The sequence below is a fragment of the Moschus berezovskii genome, chromosome 2 (genome assembly GCF_049115385.1).
Source record: "Moschus berezovskii isolate FMDL1 chromosome 2, NW_MosBer_1.0, whole genome shotgun sequence".
NCBI classification, from domain to species: Eukaryota; Metazoa; Chordata; class Mammalia; order Artiodactyla; family Moschidae; genus Moschus; species Moschus berezovskii.
Genome location: NC_142461.1, coordinates 93,766,214 through 93,786,645, shown reverse-complemented (window position 1 = coordinate 93,786,645; position 20,432 = coordinate 93,766,214). Strand labels below are relative to the sequence as shown.

Below are 20,432 nucleotides of genomic sequence, written 5' to 3'. Positions count from 1 at the left end.
TTCTCCGAAGACAGATCATAAAGCTATAGAAAAACAACAGTGTGATATTGTAGACCAGTAGATAGAATAGAGAGTCTGGAAAGAACTCATACATATGTGGATAAGATTGATAGCAGAGGAGGAATTTTATCCAGTGGGGAAACAGTGGAATTTTCAATAAAATTGACACAATTGGAAATCCATAGGAAAAACGTAAAATCAGATCTCTTGTTCATGTTACACACAAAAATAATAATTTCCAGATAGATTAAACATAAATCTAAAAGGTAAAATTCCTAGTATTTGGAAGAGTATACAGGAACATATCTTCATAATCTTATGGTAGAAGGATTTTTTTATTGAAAGCACTGGTCACAGTGGAGAAAATTATTAAGTTAATTACCTGAAAATTAAGAACTCCTGTTCATCAGATGTTAGTGCGAAACTAATGAAAAGAACCATAAAGAAGAGAAGATATTTACAACACATAACTATCAAAGGATTAATATCGTATAAAGAGGACTTATAGATCAATGAGCAAATGCCCAACAACTCAATGGAAAAATGGGCAAGAGAATTAATCAGATATTTCTCAAAAAAACAACAGAATATCCAAATGTCTACTAGACATATGAAAAAGAGTTCAACTTTACTAGCAGTAATGAAAATGCAAACTAGAACCGCAAGATTAAATTATTACATTGCCATCAGACAGACAAAATTTAGAAAGCTTAATTTTACGATAGCCAGGTTAAAAGCATATGTGACTGATGAGAATATAAATTTGTACCAGCTTTGGAAAGCAGGTAACATTATTTAATAAAGTTGAAGATTAGCATATTCTTTGGCCTATAATTTGCATGCCAAACTCCGGGAGTTGGTGATGGACAGGGAGGCCTGGCGTGCTGTGATTCATGGGGTCGCAGAGAGTCAGACACGACTGAGCGACTGAACTGAACTGAACTGAACTTACATACTCTGGTCATTTAACTGTCTATGAGTACCAGAACACCTGTGCAAGAAGGTTCATCTTTGTTCTTAACTGACAAAAGCTGGAAATACTCAGTTCCTCCTCACCAGCTGACTGGATAAATAGAGGTAGAGTCATATTATAAAATATTTGAAGTATTACACAATAGTAAGCATTATTATCTGGAGAAGGGAACGGCAACCCACACAAGTAATCTTGCCTAGAGAATTCCATAGACAGAGGAATCTGGCGAGTTACAGTCCATGAGGTCACAAAGAGTAGGACACAACTAAGCGACTAACAAGTACACACACAAATATTATTATATAATTAAAAATCAAAAAACACAATGTTAAATGAAAAGTGATACTATAAAAATTGCATATAGCATGAATCCTGGAGAAGGTGATGGCACCCCACTCCAGCATTCTTGCCTGGAGAATCCCATGGACAGAGGAGCCTGGTAGGCTGCAGTCCATGGGGTCACGAAGAGTCGGACACGACTGAGTGACTTCACGTTCAATTTTCACTTTCATACATTGGAGAAGGAAATGGCAACCCACTCCAGTGTTCTTGCTTGGAGAATCCCGGGGACAGGGGAGCCTGGTGGGCTGCCGTCTATGGGGTTGCACAGAGTCGGACACGACTGAAGCGACTTAGCAGCAGCAGCAGTAGCAGCATGAATCCATTATGTAAAATTTAAAAACAAAACTAAATTGTTTAGGAGTGCATACAGAGGTGGTAAAATTAAAAATAAGAGCAAGGAAATTATTACTCTCAAGGACAGGACAGAGATGATCTTTTTGTACCTGAGTGATATTTATATGAATGTTCACTTTACCCCATTTGTTAAATTGTACACTTAAGTTTTGGAGAAGGAAATGACAACCCATTCCAGGATCCTTGCCTGAGAAATCCCATGGACAGAGGAGCCTGGCAGGATACAGTCCATAGGGTCACAAAGAATCGGACATGACTGAGTGACTAATGCACACATAAGTTTTATATAGTTTTCTGTATATACTAAAAGTCACAACAAACACAAAAAGTCAAAAAGCAAAACTCCAGAAAGTAAAAGGAAAGCAAAACAAGAAAAAACACTATACTCTAGAAACAGACATCCCATTTAATTCAAGAAGTACTAAAAGTGGCATTTAAATTCAATTCACCTATTAGGTAGTGTCAAACCTGGAGAGGGATTTCCTGATTTGACTGCATATGGATGGCCATAGACACCACAAACAACTTAGAATATTCACAACATACAGAAGAGACACATGGTCAATGTCTATAATACATTAAGAATGACTATAAATCAGTGTAGTCAGAGATACGGGCTGACAATACACAGAATAAAAGATACAAATAGTCAATAAATATGAAAAAATAACTAACTTTGTTAGTGGCAAAGTGAAAAATAGGAAAAAATTAATATATAATACAGGAACATTTAAAATAATCACAATGTAATTATTTGTGCAATTACATATTTAACTCATGAAGTATAAACTAATTATGAAATATAAAAATTAAGGAAGTCATTAAAGACCAAGGCCCCTTCTAGCTTTACATTTCTTAGTTTATGACTTATACCCTCTTAGTCTCAATGTGGCTGCTCTGCCCTTAGACATTATATCTGTGTTCTAGGTCTAGAGAAGGGAGGAATGGCAAGAGGAAAACAGTGCATGCCAGCTGAATCTGACCCTACTCATCAATAAAATCATACCTTTCCCAGAAGCCTTATTCTCTAGAATTGCACTTAAATCTTACTGGCAAAACTGCCACAGTTTTCCCCTAACATTTAAGGAATTGAAGAGGAGTGTATTTTTTTAATTAGCATATTTCTGTCCGAAACTAAATTTTGGTTTTGTTAATAAGCAAGAAGTGGAGCATACATGTTGCTTAGTCAATGCCTGCTGCATGGTGGAAGCACCTAGAACAGTGCCTCTTATATTTTACATAATATTAGTTCAATAAAGGAATGGGAATTTTCATATTATAATCCACATAATCCCCAGAATAACAGTGAAGGGGATTCAGAATAAGTTCTGAGCACCAGCTACAGAAGAAACTAGGCCAGATGGAACAGATGGCTCCCTGAGAGGTCTAAGATGAATATAACTATAGAATGCTGGGGCTTCCCAGGTGGCGATTGTGGTAAAGAATGCCACCTGCCTATGCTGGAGACTCAGGTTCAGTCCCTGGGTTGAGAAGATCCACTGGAGGAAGGCATGGCGACCCACTCCAGTGTTCTTGCCTGGAGAATCTCATGGACAGAGAAGCCTGGCAGGCTGTGGTCCACAGGGTCGCAAAGAGTCGGACACAAAAGAAGCCGCTTAGTATACAAGCATGCATAAAATGCTCCTTGATGTCTTCAAATAGGACAAGAGCAGATTTAGACAGCAAGTTTGAGGTAGTGATAAGTCTCTAGAATTGTGCTGTTCAACACCATAGCCACCAGCCACCACGTGGCTATTTAAGCACAAATTAAAAAATATAAAATCTCGGTTCTGCAGTCGCACTAGACATGTACTGAGTGTTCAATAACCACGTGTGGCTAGTGACTACCATCTTGGTAGTGGTATTAGAATGTTTCCAGTACTGCAGAAAATTCTATTGGATACTGCTTGTCTAGAAAAATGGAGAAAAAAAACAGAAAGGGGGAAAAAAACAAAAACTATCAACTTGCAAAAAAAATTAACTGTTGGGCAGGAAAAGAAAAATAATCATAATATATGGGGTTCACCTGTGAACAGCCTTTTGTTAATCATAATAATATAAACATTGAATTCTGAATTATATAAATAAAACCTTATTGGGAGTATAGAGATGGGAGATGAGGCTTGTGTCTGGTGAGAGTGGGCTTTTATATAAAAGAGAACTAAAAGCTCATCTTCCAAGGTAGGAACCTGACAGATAATACCAATGACTGGAAAAATCAGAAAAGAATAATAGAGACATTTTTATTAACTGTGTAGAGATAAATAACAAATGATGCTGCTAAAAGGTTTAAAATGATTGTCTCCATGGTAGGGAAAACAGAGGAATGATGGAAACAGGAGGCACTGATTTTAGGAAGAAGGCTTGCAAAACTATTTGATTCTTAAATAATGTACAGATATAATTTGGTTAAAATAATTAATGAAATCAAACTGCAACAACAGAAACTGTACTACAGTACCATCTCCTCCATAAAATCTCTTATGGTCTCCAGACATGATGCTTCTAAACATTGGTATTTCAGAAAACATCATCTGAAGCTCTGCTGCTGCTGCTGCTGCTAAGTCACTTCAGTCGTGTCCGACTCTGTGCGACCCCATAGATGGTAGCCCACCAGGCTCCGCCGTCTCTGCTACTGGTACCTAACTGTACCCTGCTTTGTTTTGTAGCCAAAAGCTGATCGCTGAAGATGCTTTTGAACTGTGGTGCTGGAGAAGACTCTTGAGAGTCCCTTGGACTGCAAGGAGATCCAACCAGTCCATTCTAAAGGAGATCAATCCTGGGTGTTCATTGGAAGGACTGATGCTAAAGCTGAAACTCCAATACTTTGGCCACCTCATGCGACGAGTTGACTCACTGAAAAAGACTCTGATGCTGGGAAGGATTGGGGGCGGGAGGAGAAGGGAACGACAGAGAATGAGGTGGCTGGATGGCATCACCGACTCTATGGACATGAGTTTGGGTGAACTCTGGGAGTTGGTGATGGACAGGGAGGCCTGGCGTGCTGTGATTCATGGGGTCGCAAAGAGTCGGACACGACTGAGCGACTGAACTGAACTGAACTGATACAGTCTTACCGGAGAAGGCAATGGCAAGCCACTCCAGTACTCTTGCCTAGAAAATCCCATGGACAGAGGAGCCTGGTAGGCTGCAGTCCATGGGGTCGCTACTAGTTGGATATGACTGAGCGACTTTACTTTCACTTTTCACTTTCACGCATTGGAGAAGGAAATGGCAACCCATGCCAGTGTTCTCGCCTGGAGAATCCCAAGGATGGCAGAGCCTGGTGGACTGCCACCTATGGGGTCGCACAGAGTCAGACACAACTGAAGTGCCTTAGCAGCAACAGCAGCATACGCTCTTACACAGGCTCTCCTGGTGGCTCAGTGGTAAAGAATCCACTTGACAATGTACGAGATGCAGATTTGATCCCTGGGTTGAAAAGATCCTCTGGAGAAGGAAATGGCAACCCACTCTGATATTCTTGCCTAAGAAATCACATGGACAGAGGAGCCTGGTGGGCTACAGTCAGTTGGGTTGCTAAAGAGCTGGACACAACTTAGCGACTAAACAACAACATACAGTCTTACAGCCAAACTCCTATTGATTCATAAATTCTTAGACTACAGTCTGATTTCAGAAGTTTCACAGTAAGTTGGTATTTCAGTCTAATATAAAGAGTAAAGATACCTATAAAATGTTTAAAATGTATTAATAATTTTAAAATAATAGTGTTAACATTTATTGAGCACTTATGTGAAAGGCATGTAAGGAGCTACTGATAAATCAAGGTATCAATTTATTCTTCTTCCACAGAAGAGGCCATCAGTAGGCCTGAAAAATAGAAGGGTTCTTTCATCTTGAGGGCATTACTCCAGATAAGCATTAATCTATACTTATTTTTTACTTTATATATTTTTGTACTATATATTTTTTAAAAAGACTCATTATTTTTCAATGTAACACCATCTTTTAAAAAGCACGTGGTGAATAGTAAATCATCACTTCTAGTTTGCAGCTTCCAGGTAAATGATCATATTACACACAAATATTCCTTGGTGAGAAAACCTGTGAAAACAAATGAAATCAACAGGTATAATTAATTCAGATGGAAAGATGATGTTCAAATTTTACTACCATATGAACCACAGAAAAGGGAGAGGTACGTATGTTTGAAATGTGAGATTTCTTCCTAACATTTAACCTCCCCCCCAAAACCATAACAATATGTTTAGTTTCAAATCCACATTAAGATGCAACTGACCTATTGAGTTTTGCCTTAGAATAGGGAGTGGAAAGACATTAGTCAATGAGAACCATCAACAGGTAGAAAATTGTTGGATGATTTTTATACAGTGTCTTACACTCTGACTTGCAAATAGAGCATTATTTTCTAATAATTTACTGATTTCCATTTTATTTGCTCTTGCTCTTCAGAAATTGAGCCCTTTTGTACTTGCGTTCATATTTTGCCTCTCAGAGTCATCTGAAATAAATAAGAAATCAATAACTCAATTAGTTACCTCTGAGGGAGGCTCTGTATTCCTAGCAGCTAGGCTGGCTTACCGGAGAAGGCACTGGCAACCCACTCCAGTACTCTTGCCTGGAAAATCCCATGAATGGAGGAGTCTAGTAGGCTGCAGTCCATGGGGTCGCTAAGAGTCAGACACGACTGAGCAACTTCACTTTCCCTTTTCCCTTTCATGCATTGGAGAAGGAAATGGCAACCCACTCCAGTATTCTTGCCTGGAGAATCCCAGGGACGGGGCAGCCTGGTGGGCTGCCGTCTATGGGATCGCACAGAGTCAAACACGACTGAAGTGACTTAGCAGCAGCAGCAGGCTTGCTTACAAAGGAAGAAGGTAATGAGTATGATCTTGGTATTCCCCTCACTGGTTTAGTAATAGAAAAATGATGGGGCTTAATCTCTCTTAATTATGCCCTGTGGGTACATTATCTAGCATCACCACGAAGTATTTTCACCTATCACTTCATTTTATCACATTTAAAAATACCGGCTTTACCAACTTGATGTTTTCTGGATCTTCTCCCTCTATTTCTTTCATATCAACACCTGTAACTTACCAGGCTCACCAGGTGAGCTGTATAAGAGTGAGCTTATTTATCTCCATGAAGATGGAAAAACCAGTGAGAAGAAAGCAGTTTACAGGAGGGGTAAAGCCCCTCAAAGTCATGCTGATTTTCTTCTAAGTCCTTTTGCATGAATATGATATTAAACACAGAGCAGTAGGAAATGAGAGATTAAACCTTAATTTGAACCCCATACGCTGGAAGTTAATTCCATTACATTTGAATACTTCTATGCAAGCAATTTGTTACCCTTTATCCTTTAGTGGAATTGATGAACAGGTGGTTTTCAGAAGATCACTTAGTATATTTAGCTTCTGAAATTTGAGCGACTCAGGATCGGATTGGCTGCTCCGGCCACATGATAATTCGGAACCCATGCTCCACACCGGCTCTTGTCTGGGGTTGTCAGGAGGGGAGAGTTGGGAGAGGCTTTGCTGCTGAGGAAATTTATTTGGTAGATTGAAGGTAAGGCAAATTTATGGCTTTTTTTTCTGTAATATTCTTTTAGGAGATGTTTTACAATTTCCCTTGAGGTATTTTCCAAAATCTGGGTCTTAACTGGGGAAATGAGTGATGCAAACGTGACTAGGAAAGTCTATAACCCTATGACCCAGCTCAGGTCTTACTTATACCTGACGTGTAGTGTGTGATTAAAGTCCTGTCCTATATTAACCAACTTACTGCTTGACCGAATTGGCTATCTTGTCTAATGAATTTTTTTTTAATGTTTTTGCCTTTGTTTTTCCTTTTTTCTAAATATATTAGTATGAAAAAAGAGCTATGTCCTTCGTTCCTATATTTATCTGGTTCTACTGGACTTCATTTGACTCAGAAGGAGCGGCAGTTTTGCTAGCTTAACAAAACCAGCCACAGCTGGGGTATTGGTTTACAAGCAAATATCTTTGGGTGAAGGGACAGCTGCTTCAAAACATCATCTACTTTTACCGAGAGAGAGAGAGAGTCCTCCTCTCTGGCGTCAAAGAAGGCCTTGGGAGATCCCTTTGCTGCTTCCTGAATTAGCAACTTGGGCCCAAGACCCAACATCTCGTATGAACTTCAGTCAATGCTTTAACCATTTGCTGTTTTTCAGGTTTGAACAGAGCTACAGAAACGAAAGAGGAAAAATCCGTACAAGCCAATGGTGTTTGGGAAGAAAATAACCCCGTTGCCTTGAGGTTTCTGTTTTTTCTTTTCCAGTCCGTTGACATTTATTTTTATGTGCTCTAATTTGAAGCATAGGCTCTGTTGCATACAATGTGCTGAAACAGGATGGAGACCTAAGGCTTAGAATTTTGGCGCTACCAGGAAAAACTCCAACTTTTTTCTGAAAGCCAAGTTGAACTTTCTCTAATATTTTTCCCTGAAATTTTGCTTGAAAGTATTTTTTTCCTCCAAGTATTTGGAAACGTAAATACTCTGTTCCTTTGACTCCAAACCCTCTCCCTCTGTCACCTCGGCTTCATTTTACAACTTTAGCTAGATTGATCATATAGCTAGAAGCAGCAATACGAAACACACTCCTGAGGGAATCGAGAAATTTGAAGCCTGTTTTTATAGACCAGATTTTATGTATCTCCTCTCACTTAGCCTGCAAAAATACATGAGTATATAGAACAAATTAGCCTCTAATTCAGTTTTAATAATATTATAAGGTGATTTCAGTCCTGGGGATAGATTCTAATGTATTTTTGTTTGTCTGGAATATGAAAAGTTTGTAGGTGCCGCTACTACTCTGGGAAAATGGCAGATGACGAAGAATATGAGGAGGTGGTGGAGGTAAGAGTTTTAAAATTCCTGACTCTGACAAGAGTGTATTTATGTGGCGATAGTCAAAGCCGTGTGGGTGAATTAATCGTTTGAAAAATACGTTGTCTATTATAACTTCACAAAAGCACAAGAAAAGGAGTATTTTACGTTCCGTTTCACTATAATTATGTGGGATTAGAACTGAAAAGAAGTATCACTGTTACCATTTTTGCTTTTCTTTAAATTCACCAAAAAAAAAGTATGGGGTAAAGGTGGATTTTTCAATTGCCTTCTGAAACTACCTTCTTCCCCACTTCCCAGCCCCTGTGGCCAAAGGGACAGAGGAAATGAAGAGAAAGTTCTGAGAACTGAATCCTGTTTCTTAATATGTTTGCACAGTCACAGAGGGAAAAAGAGCTACTCCTTGCGTCAGCAAGCTAATTATCTAAGTTTAGGGTGAAATGGCGGAGAAGGCAATGGCAAGCCACTCCAGTACTTTTGCCTGGAAAATCCCATGGACGGAGGAGCCTGGTAGGCTGCAGTCCATGGGGTCGCTAAGGGTCGGACACGACTGAGTGACTTCACTTTCACTTTTCACTTTCACACATTGGAGAAGGAAATGGCAACCCACTCCAGTGTTCTTGCCTGGAGAATCCCAGGGACGGGGGAGCCTGGTGGGCTTCCGTCTATGGGGTCATACAGAGTCGGACACGACTGAAGTGACTTAGCAGCAGGGTGAAATGGATTAAGTGTTCAGAGTAATATATATGTATATGAGATATATGTATATGTAAGATTTTATACATGTGTATATGTGCACACACACAAACATGGAAAAATCATGGGGCTCACAAGTGACAATTGGAGCCATACCTCCCCATAAACTCCATCCTCTTTACCCAAGGGAACAAGACTAGCTTTTGCATTTGAATTTTGAAAAGAACAAAAGACCATAGTGGGCATCTTGAAAAATTCCTTCAACGTTATTGGGATATCTGACATGATTTATGAAGTTGTTACTTTATATTTATTTTATTTGTTTTTGTTATGGTGTGGTTTTTCTTTACTACTTCTTGCCTTTAGCATCCATGTAAATATATTGCCATTGAAATCTGTAAGTCCTTAACAATTACCAATTAACGATGATGATTTAAACATGTGAAAATCTCTAACTGCTCAAGATACATGGAGACAGTTGAAATCTGTGCTTTTTAGTAAGAGTGAAATTTAAGTTACCCAGAATCAAATTCCAAATGAACATGCCAAAATCTATCTTTGGAATATTTTATGTGACAGTTTATACTTAGATCAAGAAAATTTTATTTTATTCTAAAAATACAACTGCTTTTATTATTGAAGGATATGAAGGAAAAAACAAACTGACCTTCATTCAACATTCAACCTCTCTGGTTCAAATGCCAAAGGCCAGATCTTCAGTATGCAATATTTTCACTAGTGCACATTTTGCATACCTCCCTGCTGGTCAGAATAGTCACTGTCAAGCACTAACACAATTATAAATTGAATTGCCTTCTGTATGATGGTAATACCAGGAATACCTTTTAGACTCCATCTTAAATATACCTTGTCTTCCTTAAAATAATGGTGTTAACTGGTCATTGGAAATTGCCCTTAGAGCTAGATTTGAAGGATTTAACCAGATGTCATAAAAATGGAGGAGGCTATTTTTAGGCATCTTTTCCTTGCCATATTGTTCCCTGTTTCTGGGACCAGCAGGTGATAAACTAATAGACTTTCTGCCAGAGAGAATTGAACCAAGGTCTCTCTGACCTCAAAAGATGCCATGAGAATGGATCGGTGGCAGATTTAAGGAAATAGGTAGGGAAGAATTCACAAAACTAGAACTAGCTATAAAAATATTTCTCCTGGGGTTCTTGGACAACTGAATAAGGCTATACTGTCATTCTCTAGTCAAACTTAAACTTAGAAAGGAAAAGGCAAAGATGTACTATCATACTATCTATTTAGTGGCACAGCTCTAAAAAAAAAAGTGAGATTTGGCTTACAAGTTAATGCCAACCATTTGGATAATGTTGCCTGTTTTGGTAAGCTTTATTCTGACATATTTACTGATGATGAGAGCTTAGCAAAGGTAAAATTGGATGGCTACCAAAGAGCTGCTTTTACTTGGATGCTAAGAAAATCCAAAATAGTTGTGAATCATTCACTTTAGTTGAAAACTTCTTTTCAAGTCACTGCTGTTTTGTGTGGCCAGAAAAAATGGTTCCATGTAGATCAGCATCAAACAGCATTCCCTAAAGTGTCCAAATGGTATTTCCCGTATGATGAAGGCATAGCACATACAAGAGATTCTCTGTCCTGTAAGAGCTTGTGATTTCTGTGCTATGTCTAAGGACACAGAGACAAAATTAGATTTCAAAATTTTAAAAAAAAGTACCGAAGCAGAGGAAGCATAAGAGTGGGAGACATTAAGCAACTTTTATGCTAATTTTATTTCTAGTGAAACAGAGCATGTGGCCTATGGACCATAGTTCAGTAATTTGATGAGAGATCACTGAACCAAGGGCAAAAGAAAGAAGTCCCCTGAGGGAAATTTTGCCTTCAATGTTTTTTTCCCTCCCTCCCAAGTATATGTTTTGGTGGTCAAGAAAAAATGAAGCATAAAATCTTACTCATTTTGTTAACTGAGAAAATGAGCCAAGTGGTTTCATTTTATCCCTTTTCTGTATGCCTTGGCCTAAAACATTCTTTCCTTCTGTTCATCCAGCAAAGCTGGGTGATGCTAGGGGCAGGATTCCACTCTCCTTACGCATCTGAAACAAAATGTCAGCCAGTTCTTATCCACATCTATTTATTGCTAGTGATGTCAGAAGTAGTACAAAAGTAGATTTGATTTCAGATCCAGCCTGCAGGCACCTCAGAACCATCAGTGGTAAATTGCTGCCTAACTTCCCCACATTTTGTGATGAGGAATCTCATTGTAGCACCCCTTTAGGGCCATCATGTTACCAGAAGGGACCTATTCATAACTCCAGAAGAAACTCTTATTACTTAGTTATCAGGGTGATATAGGGATAATGAAGATGTGTATATGCTTTCGGATCTATCATTTTCATGAGAATGATATTTTAAAATTTTATTCATACTGAGGTTTCCGAGTGTTTTTTTTTTTTTATTGTTAGTCAGCAGTGAGTTTATCACAGTTCCTCTCTGCCCAACCCACACACTCAAGATATTGTTATTATATTCTCAGCAAACTCTGAGAGTACCATAAGAAAACATTTTTGTTTCTCAAGCAAAATAGCTTCACCAGATAAATAGCCATCCTCAGATACCTTTCTCATCATCCTGCATCTCCTTGTCCAATCTGATGGCTTTCACTGTGGTTACTCTGATGTTTCACATAGTTGAAATGGGTTCCAAAATATGAACAGCCCCCGCCATCTACTTCCTTCCCACCAATGTTGAAAACCAAGTGGACATTTGAAATAAACTAAGTGCTTTAACTGAGGCAAAGCAGAGGTGATTCCTGCTTTGGTTCTAATGTTACCTTTGTTCTCTATTTATAGTATTACACAGAGGAAACAGTCTATGAAGAGGTGCCAGGGGAGGTAAGATCCAGCCCACATCTGAACAGGCTGCATTCTCAGTAAAACAAAGTTTTCTCGTCTCTCAGACTCCTAGGGCCACCAAGCTGGCAAAAGGGAGAATCTGGAGGTCACTCACCTATATGCCCAGCAGCTGGCAGTATAAGTACGAACGCTACCTGTTTTTACTATTCAGTATATCCAAAATGGCTAGGGATGGTTCCCCCATTACTTGGGTGATATTTTTGGTGTAGGTGATGTTTATTAGAATAATGCAATTGGTTATCACCACTCTCTGCAACAAAGGTGGGGCCTTGGACTTGCGATTTGTGTGAGGACCAGCAGTTGCATTGTGTAGAGTCATAACTTCTCGGGCACCAACTCTGCTCAAAAGAAATGGAGCCTCCAAGCCTTTGTCCTTGATAATACGATAAAATGCAACTTAGAGTTTGGCACATTAGGAATTCTGAGAAAGTCATTTCCATAAATATTCTAAGCTGGGACTTTTTTTTTCAAGCTGAAATCTCTCTCATGCTTATTTTTCTGCATGGAGCTGCTTCTCTTAAGCATGACACATGGCGATATAGACATCTAACCCTGAAACCTGCATAAAAACTAACAACTGCAGATTTTGTAAACTGGTTAGTTTCTCACCATCAACCATATGTCAGTAGTAAGGGGCAGAGAGCAATCTATTAGCAGTGATCTGACACAAATCAGGGTGTGTGTCATAGATATACAATTTCCTTATTATTTAGGTTTCTCTTTTTCCCTAATTGATGCTGGAACTCTTCCTTTGGTACAGATGATATAAGCTGTGAAGGAAATTTTGCTGTGAGATGCATTGAAAATTTAACTGCTTTTCTTCTTTTCTTATATTTTTTTTAACTTTGGATTAGACCCAAACTTTGGACCTTGGTTTCTTCCACTATAAAGTCTATTGTAAGAAGCAGCAATTTCCCACCTACCACATACTATCGTGAAGCTAACTACCCCATTATGTTGTCATTATTATTTGTGTTCACCTAGGCATTTATTAGTGTAAATGGCACTCTAGTTCACTTTAATTAACTGACTAAGCCACGAGAATGGTAATCACTTGTATTATTGATGTGATTCATTTTTTCAAATTCATCATTCTTTGTCTCATGTAACAGAATACTTAAACACCTGAAGAACAAGCAACTTTTTCTTAGAATCATTTAAAAGTTTATATTAAAGTCAAGAATTCGAGTTTTATTTGTCTGCTTTCATTTATTTTGTTCCCTGATTCCAGTTTGCTTTCACTTTACCATGCAGTTTAAGAAGATTTTTAAATGATTGAGAATATTTTTGTTATATTTTTATCCTATCTTCAAGTGTTCCTTTAGGCAAATGGAGTTGTAAGGCAATGTTGCAAGTAGGTAAGAAGTAACCTTTTTGTTCCAGGCAACCTGACACAGTCATCATTCAGACTTAGGTAATATAACGTGCCTTCATGTGGATATAGCATGTGATTTCCTGCTTTGGCCTGTTTTAGATGTGAAGAAGTACTAATAACACCAGGAATATCAATCTGACTTCAAGTTAGAATAATGTATATCAAGATCATAGTATTACAGTTTTTACTTTCATAATGTCAAATTTTGATATAACTTCATGTCAAATTTTCAGACAATAACAGAATTCTATGAAACTACGACGACAAGGACATCTGACTATGAGCAATCGGAAACCTCCAGACCGGCCCTGGCACAGCCAGCACCTGAAAAGCCGGTGGAGAGGAAGAGGGTTATTCGAAAGAAGGTGGACCCTTCAAAGTTCATGACCCCCTACATTGCACACAGTCAGAAAATGCAGGATCTCTTTAGCACAGTAAGTTTCAAAAAACTTCTACTTATCTGGTTTTGCTACTGACAAATTACTGATCTCAACCAACTGTGTTTTGGATGCTGGCTGGACTTTGTTTCTCAACATTGTATGAGACAAAACTTATTTTACAGAAATATAATGTCTCAAAACTCTTTAATTCTGCTTTCATGTAATTTACTTGCACCATTGCAGCCAGCATCAGGGAAAACATCCTTATTGAAATTATCCCCGAAAAATAGGCATAAGACCAATAGTAAAGAATTTACTGGTGTTTAATCACAATTTGTTTGCCAGTCTAAAACAATGAAATCAGAGTTACAGATTTATAGTTAGATATAGATTTAGTTGAAATCAGTTCACATAAACTAAATAGCATATATTTATGCTACGTCTGAGCATGCTGCTGTTGCTAAGTCACTTCAGTCGTGTCCGACTCTGTGCGACCCCATAGACGGCAGCCCACCAGGCTCCCCCATCCCTGGAATTCTCCAGGCAAGAACACTGGAGTGGGTTGCCATTTCCTTCTCCAATGCATGAAAGTGAAAAGTGAAAGTGAAGTCACTTAGTCATGTCTGACTCTTAGCGACCCCATGGACTGCAGCCTACCAGGCTCCTCCGCCCATGGGATTTTCCAGGCAAGAGTACTGGAGTGGGTTGCCATTGCCTTCTCCGTGATGCCTCTCAAATAGACTAGCTAACAATGTCTCTAGGAGGTATAGAGTGAAAAAGAATGTGATCTTTTAAAAAGATCTTAAAATGTGATCTTTTTAAAAGATCTTAAAAAACCAAGATCAGACTAAGAAAACTTATCTGAAATTGAGGATCAGAGTGTTCTACTGTAACCTGAAACAAGTTTTTTAACTGGCTGCACATTGGAATTTCCTAAGAGTCTAAGAGCTCTAAGACTACCGATGCCCAGGTTGTGCTAGTTTATTTGGTCCAGGCAGGTTTGGGACCTGTAGAGGATTTTGAAAACTGCCCAGGTTCGAATGGGCAGCCCATATTGAGAATTACTGCTCTTGAAGATGCCTGTCTTTAAATTTCCATGTTCAATTCTATAAGTTACACTGACTGGCAGCAGATTTAAACCCTTTAAAAGGAGCTAACTTGTTGATTGTCCAGGGTAGACTGAGGTCTCACTAGGTGACCTGATTGCACATCTTCTGGAGGCTTAAAAAAGATGAAAAGTACTCAGGGGAGCATCTGATTATATAGGATTAATGCTTATGTCAAAAGCATCATGTTGTGGTTGGCCAGTAAGTATTCATTTCCAGTCGAGTGTTAACTACTGGGGACTATTTGGTAAATTTCTACTTCAGAGTCTTGAATGACTCAAAATTTAGATTTTCTAAGACTTAGATTTTTAAAAACAAAATTATCTTGCCTCTTTTATCACTGCAGTATTCAGCAAAGATAGAAAAATTTATTGTCAATTTATTGCCATAAACACCTCATTAATTCAAACAGTAATATCCTAGAATTTTTGATAGTCTGAACAAAATGTTGGCAAAGGTTTGTAATATTTTTAAAGTGGTTAGAAATCAGTAGTATAATTTAGATTGTTGACTATTCTACTCAAGAGTTTTCTTGAAGTATTAATAATGATAAATTATGCATATTATTATTAAAGCAAGAACTCATATTTAGCAGAAATAATATTTCATTCCTTTTCAAAATTATTCATAATTTATACTTCCCATTAATTCAGCTGGTGTCTCAGTTATCCAAATCACTGAGAGTTAGCTACAACTTCTGAATATTTTTTCATTGTATTAGCAATCAAATCTTTTTAGACTTGACTCAATTTCTATATTTCCTAAAATTATTGAGGTTCCAGCTTTTCATGTGTGAATTCAGACAATAAAAATATTGAAAGAATCATTTGAGGGCATTTCCAAGACAATAGTTTATAATAAGATTTCTTCTGTCTCCAGTATTCAGCCATCCTTGGGAAGAACAATTAACATATCTATTTTAGTTTCTGTTGAGAATCAGAATAGGGGACAAAAACAAAGTGTTATAATTGATAATTGTTATAACTTGCAGGATTAAAAAAATAAGACAGGATGTATGTATTGCCTATAATTTCTGCCGCTGTGTTGTCATGTTTTAGGCTAATAATCTGATATCTTTTTTAGAATAAATACAAGGAGAACTATGAGAAAGCAAAAGGGCAGCCATACGCCATCACAACCGATACCCCAGAACTTCGCAGAATCAAGAAAGTTCAAGATCAACTCAGTGAGGTGGGCTACATTGCTAAAATAGAGGAGAGAGTCATTTCAGAAATGTCCCTACCACTGGGAATAGAGGGCTTTAAATAGGTGTAGCAAGAATAAGGAGTCAAATGACTGTGAGCCAGTCTAAAAATATAGAAGAAGCATTGGCCATAGATTATGTTGCTCTAAATGGGAACCTAAAGAGACTTCTAAAAGCTTGGCTTAAAGGTAGTATGAGATGGGAGTTCCAAATCACTGAGACTGTCCATTTTGGTGCACAGGGAGGCTGAAATTTGGGCGGGAAAACAGACAATCAGTGAATACAGGTGCTCTGTGGATAGTTGGGAGTTCACAGCTTTCTACCTAAAAGGCAGAAATTTGACTTTGGATACAGACATAGAGTGATTGGGTCAATGTCCTTTATTATAAGATATTCTTTAATATACTCATATATTCATGCCTGTCATGGGTTCTAATTGTGCATTATATTGGCAGGTTAAGTATCGAATGGATGGTGATGTTGCTAAAACTATTTGTCACGTCGACGAAAAAGCAAAGGACATTGAACATGCAAAGAAAGTGTCGCAGCAAGTCAGTAAGGTAACAAGGTTGTGGTATGGATGGCTGGAATACCAGGTTAGCATGTGCATTATAACTGCCTGGCCTTGGAGGAGAAAACTGAACAGGCCAGATCCTGCTCATCAGTTCCATGCAAGCCCACAGGCATGGTGGGGTCTAACAGCCACACATGTCAGGCAGTCTGTACCAGTAACTGAAGTGGACCATCAAAGCTATGGGGGTTGGAAAGCCCAGGACCTCGGCTCCAGCTACAGAATTCAGTCCCAGTGTCTCCAGGTTCTTTTTTTTTTCCCTCCAAACTTCAAATGTAATTAAATGTAACTAATTAAAAATACTAAAAAAATACCATCTAAGTCAAACACATCTACCATCCAAGTTCAGCCAATAAACGACAGGTTTCAACCTTTGAAAAGAATCTATAGAGAATCAGAATCGCGATTCGACTGACCAAATTAGACTTTTCAAATAAAAGCTTACTAATGCAGGGAAAGTATCATGGGATGTCGACCTGGTCAACATTTCCATAGTTGATGCTGGTGTCACTTCAGCACACTTCAGCCTTCACGTGAGGACAGCTTGAGTGTGGGCAACTCTTCCCCTTTGTGCTCTAAACCCACATGACTTTGGGGGAGACATCAAGCCACAGGTTTTCCACTCTTTCTGTGCAGGTTTTATACAAGCAGAACTGGGAAGACACCAAGGATAAGTACCTGCTTCCTCCTGATGCCCCTGAACTTGTCCAAGCCGTCAAGAACACAGCCATGTTCAGTAAGGTAGGGGCTTCTGCTCTGTTGCTACTTCTGTCTTCTTGTGTCCTCCCACCACATCACATGGAGGGGTACCTGTAAACTCTGCCTAATCTAAAATATGGTTCCCCAGCCATTTTGTGAGTAGCCTTGAGGCATGTGGGCTGTGGGGATCAGGCTGGTTAAGAGGAACTGAGAAAAATATTCCTGGGCCTAATGGAGGAGGGGGTCTGAACAACTGGGGAAGAGTACTTGGGGAAAACAAAGATGTGCCTGAGGGGACTTCCCTGGCAGTCCTGTGGTTAAGACTTCGCCTTCCAATGCAGCGGGTGAGGGTTCGATCCCTGATTAGGGAGCCAAGATCCCACATGTCTCATGGCCAAAAAACCTAAAACAGAAGCGATATTGTAACAAATTCAATAGAGACTTATAAAAAAAAATTGTCCGTGTTCAAAAAAAAAAAAAAGATGCACCTGAAAACCAGTTCTGAGACCCACAAAGACCCGCAAAGTGTAGAGCCTGCACTATACGTTGGACATGCCTGGCTGTCACTCTTATTAAAGTAATTTTCTCACTTGTATTAAAGGTTTAAACACGGAAATTATGCTAAGTGCTTCCTGGCTCCTTACACTTTCCTTAGTACTAGTTGTACAAGGCAGGTAAAGTCAAAGATAAGACACATCTGCTCTGCAGTAAATAAGATATGTCAGAACAAGCCAGGTAAGCTATTGATAAATATGACTTAGATTGAGTGGAATCTGTGGATTCCACTTACCTCTGCTCTCCCTTTGCCCTGGGTTCCTGTATGCCACTGATGGATGAATTCAGAAGTATATATTTCAAGTCATTGTGTTCTCACATTCTCGTAACTTTCACTCTTCTCTGACTTAGAAACTATACACTGAAGACTGGGAAGCTGACAAAACTTTGTTTTATCCATATAACGATAGCCCGGAGCTGAGGAGGGTCGCCCAAGCCCAGAAAGCTCTCAGTGACGTAAGTGCAGTGCAGTGCGCACATTTGAGAGTGTGGAATTAGGACACACTTTTAGCCCGAAGTTCATTGCAACTCTTCATTTAAAAAGACTAAATGCTATTGGGACTTCTTGGCAGTCCAGTGGTTAAGACTTTGTCTTCCAATGCAAGGGGTACAGGTTCAATCTCTGGTCAGGGAGCTAAGATCCTGCAAAACATAAAACAGAATCAATATTGTAATGAATTAAAAAAAGACTTTAAAAAAATAGTCCACATCAAAAAAAATCTTTAAAAAAAAGGATTAAATGCTACTATTGCAGAGGAATATATTTCAAATTATAATTTATGATGTCTAAACTAGATTTTATAATTTACATTAGATATTATTTAGTCTCATGCTGTCTTCTTACTGGTGAGGAACCTGAGTCTAAGGTCACGTTAGTAATCTGTGGCAGAGCTCAGATCAAAAGCCTTGTCTTGTGATCCCAATACCAATGTTCTTTCCGCTAGAACAAGTGTCCTTCCATCACCTTGGCTGGAGTTAAGTTTCTCTGTGACAACAGAGTGGCATTTTAAAAACTTTTTGGGATTATAGCCACTTCCTGAATGTATTGAGTGAACAATGTTATGAAGGATTTTGATTTGCCGTCCTAATTGTAAGTCTGAACTATGGTAGTCCCCTTCTTCTACACGGGCATCTGACTACATACTTGTCCAAACATCTTAGTGTGTTTATTTCACAAAGAGCGCCTCCCATAGAGCATATGTAGGGGATATTTTAGAGTTAGTTTAAAAAAAAATTCAGCAGCCCTACTGGGCAGAATTTTAGTATCCTAGACCTTGAAAACTTTATTCAGTTCAGTTCAGTTGCTCAGTCGAGCCCGACTCTTTGCTACCCCATGAATCACAGCACGCCAGGCCTCCCTGTCCATCACCAACTCCCAGAGTTCACTCAAACTCATATCCATCGAGTCGGCGATGCCATCCAGCCAACTCATTCTCTGTCATCCCCTTCTTCTCCCGCCCCCAATCCTTCCCAGCATCAGAGTCTTTTCCAGTGAGTCAACTCGTCGCATGAGGTGGCCAAAGTATTGGAGTTTCAGCTTTAGCATCAGTCCTTCCAATGAACACCCAGGATTGATCTCCTTTAGAATGGACTACTTTATTAGAGGAACTTAAAAGGAGTAATAGAATCCTTAGTGTTGAAAGCAGCAGCAGAGACCCCAACTTTAGTCTTGTTTTGAGTAGCCCTTGTTTGAGGTACTTTATTTCTTGCCCCCTTGGTCTGCTAGAGGCCATAATAAGACCGCTCTAGTCTTCAGGGAAACTGTATTATAGAATGAGACATTTATTCTGTTATATTCAATAGACCCTGAACCTCTTACATTCAATATGGACTTAAGTCACTTGGCATTTTGAGACTCATCAGGATTTACTTCTAGTGCATCTTAGGATCCCATCTTGTCCTGATTATACCCATCTTGTCCAGTTACACATATGAATATGAGTTATACATACTCATTTGAAGGTATCTCCAACTTTTGAGGTCTATTTTTTTTAGTTCCTATCACTTGATATCAACTAAGTTTAATAGACATATTTCTATCCTAGTTTTCATATAACTGATGAAAATATAGCAGGTGTAATCCTATCCTTCTATAGGGTAAGCTAGAAAATAAGCATAACAAAATTTTAAAGCCATTAGTAAAAGTCATCAGTTTTAATGTGTGGGGACCTTCTGCTTCTCTTTTAAGATGAGCTTTTTGGCTTTGTATCTCATGAATAAACAATGTTGTTGTGTGGCCTTTATCAAATGATCAATAATTTTTTAATTAGAAGACCATTATGCATGCATACCTGGCAGGATGAAAAAGTACAACAAGAAATTTTCATCTTTTCCCCTGAGAATTTAAAATCAGGCTGGTAAGATAAAAGTGATATATACCAACAACAAGAGAAAAAATTTAAAAAAACCCACAGACTCTACA

The 20,432-nt window shown here is 38.7% G+C and overlaps 1 protein-coding gene across 17 annotated transcripts in view; it reads left to right on the top strand.

The window, feature by feature from the left end:
• The first annotated feature begins 7,075 nt into the window (after positions 1–7,075).
• Positions 7,076–20,432, top strand: part of NEB (nebulin) — a 216,973-nt gene continuing 203,616 nt past the window's right edge. For all 17 annotated transcript variants that reach the window (XM_055398670.2, XM_055398685.2, XM_055398684.2 and 14 more), the window contains exons 1-9: positions 7,076–7,225; positions 7,851–7,935; positions 8,472–8,536; positions 12,058–12,099; positions 13,729–13,929; positions 16,065–16,172; positions 16,641–16,745; positions 17,393–17,497; positions 18,362–18,466. In XM_055398670.2, the coding sequence (XP_055254645.2) occupies positions 8,501–8,536; positions 12,058–12,099; positions 13,729–13,929; positions 16,065–16,172; positions 16,641–16,745; positions 17,393–17,497; positions 18,362–18,466 (702 nt within the window). In that variant the 5' untranslated portion in view covers positions 7,076–7,225; positions 7,851–7,935; positions 8,472–8,500. The remainder of the gene's footprint in view (positions 7,226–7,850; positions 7,936–8,471; positions 8,537–12,057; positions 12,100–13,728; positions 13,930–16,064; positions 16,173–16,640; positions 16,746–17,392; positions 17,498–18,361; positions 18,467–20,432) is intronic.